General features: G+C 31.1%; 2 protein-coding genes across 2 annotated transcripts in view; one reads left to right on the top strand and one right to left on the bottom strand.

The window, feature by feature from the left end:
* The window catches only part of LOC106110744 (N6-adenosine-methyltransferase subunit METTL14), a 4,311-nt gene extending 2,177 nt beyond the window's left edge, over positions 1-2,134 (top strand). The window contains exons 5-6 of the mRNA XM_013292640.1: positions 332-704; positions 1,819-2,134. Coding sequence (XP_013148094.1) covers positions 332-704; positions 1,819-2,059 — 614 coding nt within the window. The 3' untranslated portion in view covers positions 2,060-2,134. The remainder of the gene's footprint in view (positions 1-331; positions 705-1,818) is intronic.
* A 3,280-nt stretch (positions 2,135-5,414) lies between these two features.
* The window catches only part of LOC106110739 (ATPase family AAA domain-containing protein 1-like), a 7,576-nt gene continuing 6,337 nt past the window's right edge, over positions 5,415-6,653 (bottom strand). The window contains 1 exon segment of the mRNA XM_013292636.1: positions 5,415-6,275. Coding sequence (XP_013148090.1) covers positions 6,052-6,275 — 224 coding nt within the window. The 3' untranslated portion in view covers positions 5,415-6,051.

Raw genomic sequence — 6,653 nt, 5'->3', positions numbered from 1 at the left:
AAAGACAGATAAATGTCCTATACATTGTTTGAGTTTTGGCATTGGTAGATGAGAGCCTCTAGAGTGTTTTAAATTTTCCTTGCATTAAAGAATTAAAACTAGCTTTTCATATGTGGCATCATCTGTGTGATAATCTTATTTTATTGTTTCCATTTGTAAAATTCACCCTGCTATTCTTGCTTCTTTGCTGCTATAGGCTTGTAGTTTTGTGCCTTTCTCGCATGATCATTTTTTGTGAAAATCTGTAGCCTATCGAGTATCGTAAGTGTAGAGCCTTTTATTAACAAAAGAGTTATTCGAAAATATGTTTGCTGTCATTTTACATAATAAAATGTGTGTTTACACTTTACTATGTTACTGAAGATAAATGAAATTGTAATCTTTTCTGCAACAGGTTTAGACATGGGCAGGGAATGTCTGAAGAAATGGGGTTTCCGTCGCTGTGAAGATATCTGCTGGATAAAAACCAATATAAAAAACCCGGGACACTCAAAGAACTTGGAACACAATGCGGTGTTCCAACGGACAAAGGAACATTGCCTTATGGGTATTAAAGGGACTGTGCGGAGATCTGTGGACGGAGACTTTATACATGCTAATGTTGATATCGATCTCATCATATCAGAAGACCCTGAGTTCGGCAGCACGGAGAAACCTATTGAAATATTTCATATTATGGAACATTTTTGTTTGGGACGAAGAAGGTAAGATATGTGTTTTTTGGTAATTTCTTTATTACACGAGTAATATATAAAAATATAGAATTAAATCTTCATGTCAAATTAGCAGAATAAATATCATTCTTACAGTCAATTTAGCTCTTACATTCTCAGTTTATTTCTATTTGTACCGATATATACTATTATAATAAAGCATAAACACACACTTCTTTGTTGTCTAAAATGTTAGCAATTATAGCATGTTTTTTAATATTTTTTTTAATAAAAAGCCCTACACTAACGTCACACTATAGACTATATGTTTTCACGCCATTAAACTTCGGGGGTAAATATTTTGGATAAAAACCCTAATGTGGGAAAGAGACCATAAGTTGCTGCCAACATCAAGAAATCAGGGTTGCTAAGGTTTGTCATGGTCATGTAATTTTGACATTTGCTGTTGATAATTTCACAAATGTAAATAATAAAATAAAACCTTCATAATTTGATGTGGATGAAGCCGCACGGAAACAGTTAGTGTATTATAAAGAGGAAAGATTTATATTTTTATATTTTAAATAACTTCAAAAATGAATGGATACACTTAGAAAATTCTTAAACAATCAGAGATCAACATATACTCTTTATTACATTTTTTGTTTGATTCCACGCACACAAAGTAGCAAACAAATAGTTTAGTATGAAGTAGATGGCTGTTCATTTAAATAAACGATACTTTACAACAGTTGCAGCTAAATACTAAAACGACACATAAATATGTAACAGTTTTAAATATCTAGAACATGCTTAAACATCAAAATTTTAACATTTAATGGATTTTTTATATAGTGTTCAATGTTGAATGAAGCAAAATAAAATCCCTTTTGATTTTGTATAACTGTATTTTTGTTACAAAATGTATGGTACAATTTCTAGCCTTTTACACTTGCTCCGCTTCCTTTCGAGGTCGGGTTCAAAGAGAACGGAAGCGTCGCCATAGATTAGCTTGTAAGATTGTCACAGAGTAAAAAATACTGGAGTTAGACATAAGTATCTCTGGTTCGACCAATAGTGCTTACTAAGCATTGTGTAAATTTGTTTTAGTATTCAGTCTTAAATCATTTATTAGTCTCTTGATGTTATATTAATGTTTTCTAAGGGTACATCTATTTGGACGGGACTCCACAATCCGTCCGGGCTGGGTGACAATCGGCCACGAGCTGACTAACTCCAACTTCAATGCGGAGTTATACGCAGCTAACTTCACTGAGGGCCGCGAGAGCACCGGCTGCACGGAGCGCATTGAGGCCCTTCGCCCCAAGAGCCCTCCTGCCGCTGGAAAGACACGCCCTAGGGCCAGGAATGCTTTCAGAGCACGCCCCAGGGGAAGACCTGTATAAGGAACAGAGACCTCGGAGAACCTTAATAGAAGTGAAAAGATCTTAATTCTTTTTAAAATATAAACAAAGTGAAAATGAAAAAAAATTAATATAAATGTGAAATTTGTGTTTAATAGTGACAAGAAATTGATTTACAAGTACTAAAGGCACGTCTACAGAACAATGCAGTAGTTATAATGAATGTGACAAATAGTGACAGTGCATGATCCCGTGTGATGTGACATACTAAAATGTCATACAATTCTGTCAAAGAGTGCACACCTTTGACAAAACTATCGCACAACTGTTATCTTGCTTTGATACCTATGATATATGGAGGTTACACTACTCGATTTTGTTGCAACTAAACAGTTGATTGGCTATGTAATAATTGATAATCGTACAACTCTTGTGCGATAGTTTAGTCAAATGCGCCCGCTCTAAACCGTTCGAGTCAGTGTCTACATGCTTAAAGGTAAGGAACAGCTTATCCGACTCAAAGGACCATCTTAAAAATATCTATTATTCTTATATTTTAAGAATTGTAATACAGTTTTCATTTTTGACTGACATCCCAAAAGAAGGAGGTACTCAAGTCGTCTGTATGTTTTTTTATACTGTTCAACTTTGTAATAATATATATTGTAATGACTTCAAATATAACATTTTTATATAATTTCTACAATATGTAGATCACAATGTTTTTATTATAATTGAATGAATGAACTGTATGATAATAGTTTTTTTTTTAATAAAATATTGTACATGTCATTTGGACAAATTGAATGATGCAAAATATTGTTAATCTTTGATTATACAATTTAAATAAGTATTAAATGGTTTATATTAAAATTAATATTATTGTTTCAATTTTTCTTCCCTTCGACCTAGATTGAATCTCTTTGAATATCTTTAACTTGAATCCAAAGACGTAGTGAACAAAAACTTTTAACCAGTACTCTCTCTGAAAAGTACAACATACAATATTACAATTCAAATATAATTTTACAAATTTATTTCACTTTTGATTTAAATTCGGTGTTTTGTTCAATTACATATCCTTGGCTCCTTAACTACTTTGAGCTTATACTAGTTTCGCCTGTGTTGAATTAAAAAAAAAAAACAAAAGTCACCTGTGTTCTACCAGACTCCTCTATTTCTATGTAAAATTTCATTGAAATCCGTTCAGCAGTTTAGGCTGCAAAGTCTAACAAACATCCATTCATCTAAACTTTCGCATTTATAATATTAGTAAGATTTATTCTATGAAAAGATTTAAAAAATATATACGTAGAGTAGGCATAGTTGACACTTTAAAAACTTTTCACGTAATCTCACTAACGATTTCTATTAGTAGTAACTAATTGTATTTGCCAATAGGTGGCTTTAACAATATTTAAATGTTTATATATTGTTTAGTGTATTTATAACAAATTGACCTTATTATAATTTTGCAAAATGTTTTTATTCGAGGACAAAAGATGGCACTAAACTTGACAACTAATATTGTACCTTTCAGGGAAAGTACCAAGGAAATTTTTGTTTCTATGTATTTCTTAAATTAATTTAACGTGCAAGGTATCTAATGTACATATACTATTAAAGATTTTATAAATATATTTAAAAGGAAATATGTAAAAAGGAGGTAAATAAAATCCAAATGACCTCAACAAATCACTTTATTTGATAAAATTATTTACAAACGCCACGCGTCTGAATTATATCCTTGCGAGCCTCACTCGACGCTTGCGAACAAAAATTAATAAATTATTGCGAAAACATATCACCTTGAAAATCAACTAGGATTTTAAAATACAAGCACAGAAATCACACTATTTCTCGACTAACCATTGAATAATAAATATTTTGAGCAAACTATGTGGAATTCTTTACTTTTTTTTTATTAAATTTTTTCTTGAACGTGAATTTCGGTGCTCAATAGAATATTTTTATATTTTATAACAATTTGGAACAACATCTTTACATATAACATTTTTAATAACCCCTTAAAAATTTTTTTTAATCCCAACACTTTCAATGCTGTGTTCATTTTTTACATAAATACGTCAGCGGCATTTAAAGTGTTAAAAAAATATGATTTTAATTTTGTGAATTCTATTTTACAATATAATTTGATACTAAACAGCTTATATACAATATTACAATTAAAATGAGAAAACTATACAAAAAAAGCATTATATAAAATTATACAAAAACACAACCATAACCAAAAATGTTTAAAACAAAAATTTAAAGAAATTCTCTACATAAAATATTACTCCCAAATAACTTTTAGTGCAACAAAAAAATATTAACGACGTTTTTCTATACAAATAATAAATGAATTGATTTATGGGAATATTTAAATTCGACATTTTAGAACATTCTGATGTTTTTCTAGAATATTCCATAGTATTTTGACTTGGTTTTACCATTTTTAACTATTTTCGTAATGTTGACTATTAAACACAAGTGGAAACCTCTAGAAACTATTTTATTGGATATTACTGTTAAATTAGAAGCATGTTTCTACAACATACTAAATGCAATGTTTCTAATAAAAAATGACTGAAAAGATGTAATTCTAATTATATTGAACTATTCCTGTTGCCTACAAAAGCCATATTTAATATAACAATATTAGGATTTTTACTAAAGTTTACTCAAAGGCCTCTGAAGCCAAGTTGGTAGCATTCAAAGTGTTACATCAATTTTTATGGACTTAAGACCGTTAAGAATTATTCCAAACATTAAGTTGGATTCATGTTCTATATTTTTTTTAATAAAATAATTGGGTCTGTATTGGTACAATTTCACATCAAAATACATTTCTATGAAACTGAAAAAAAAAAAGTTAAAAAACAGAAAATTATTGAATATTGAAATATCATTTGGTAGCTAGAATACAAATTACATTACATATTTCTATTGTATTTAAATTACTTAAATTTTATTAAGGACCTGTCCCACCACTGGCTGATAGTGACTCAGATAGCTGACGTAAGATAAGGGAACAAAATTTGATATTTCCATCACATTTTAGACGTTGGATTGTTATCAGATAATTTACAATTTGGTGAAACAGGATCTTAGTATTTTGTGTTCCGAAAACATACTTTTAGATAAAATCATCATAAAGAAGCAAAAACATATAAAAGAATTGCGGGAAGAATTTTTTATTAAAACCATTGTTATGCATAAAACAGAGAGAGAAAGATTGCTTTTGTAACTAAGACAGAAGAAATCAATACTAATATAAAGAAAAAAGATTCATATTTTTAGATTTTTGTGTGTATTGAAATAACTCAAAAACTACTGGGTCAATTTTAAAAATTCTTGTACCATTAAAAAGCTACGTAACCATTGAGTAACATAGGCTATTTTTTTTATTTATTATTATATTCCACGCAGATGAAGTCGCGAGCAACAACTAGAGATAATATAAAGAGAAACTGTAAACAAACCCAATGCAACATTTTCAATCTATGTAAATTATATCGGGCACAGCCCTGTGTTCTAGTCTATTCTGTGTCCTAAATCTAGCCATGTAGACCCTAGGTACCTAGGTCTAGGTACATAAAAGCTTTACACGTAGTGACCTTACGTATCTAGTAGCCCTAAGTACTTAATGGCCTTAATTACATAAAAGCATAAGTACCTAGTGGTTCTAGGTATTTGCCAGCCCTAAGAACGTAGTAACCATAGATACATAGTGGCCCTAGGTACGTAAAACCCATAGGTAAATAGTGGCTCTAGGTACATAGTGGCCCTAGGTACATAGTGGCCCTAGGTAGATAGTAATCCTATGTAAAGAAAGGCCCTAGGCACATAGTGACCCTAGGTACACAGTAGCCCTATGTAAATAGTGGCCCTAGGTAAAGAATGTCCCTAGGTACATAGTGGCCCTAGGTACAAAGTAGACCTAGGTAAGTAGTGGCCCTGTGTAAGATGGCGTGCATACACAATTTCCCTAGGTAGTTAGCTCTAGACTGGACCTAGGAATATAGACCTGTCTAGTCTAGTTCTATCCGCATGCTAGCTGCTAGCGTGCCGCACTGTATTTTAGATTCCTTTAACTTATTGAGGGAAAGTCTCATATCTTCCATAGTGATAGGTCTCACTGCGTCCACATATTCTTCATCTGAATCAGAATTTGATGTTCTGTTTGTTGTACTCTGGAAATTAAAAATATCCTATAAAATATATGAGAAATTATATTTGCACATTTTTTTGATGATAATAGCATATGAGATCATAGAAAGTACATTTTAATATATTTTTATAAGAATTAAATAAAAACTAGCATATACACTTCAAACGAAAGAACAGTTTTAAGTAAGAGTTCAAAAGTATGAATAAAATCAATATCTTCCTTCTAAATAAAAGTCTCATGCTTTTTAACCCCTCAAAAAAAAGTCCTTGGTAAATGTAAAATATCACCCAGGGCTGTCACTTGTATCTAGTTGGACATTTTTTTTAATGACTTGTGTATGTATGTTTTTTTTTTTTAAAAAGGGTAAAATGCTTAACAGCACCGTCAGACATGGAAGCTGCATGCCTTGTGTCTGGCTCAGGATCATTAGTATTCACCTAACCTGAGTACCGTTACTGATAG

The sequence above is a fragment of the Papilio polytes genome, unplaced genomic scaffold (genome assembly GCF_000836215.1).
Source record: "Papilio polytes unplaced genomic scaffold, Ppol_1.0 DF824191.1, whole genome shotgun sequence".
Taxonomy (NCBI): Eukaryota; Metazoa; Arthropoda; class Insecta; order Lepidoptera; family Papilionidae; genus Papilio; species Papilio polytes.
Note: the sequence above shows the minus strand (reverse complement) of the source record. Positions and strands in the feature narration are given on the sequence as shown.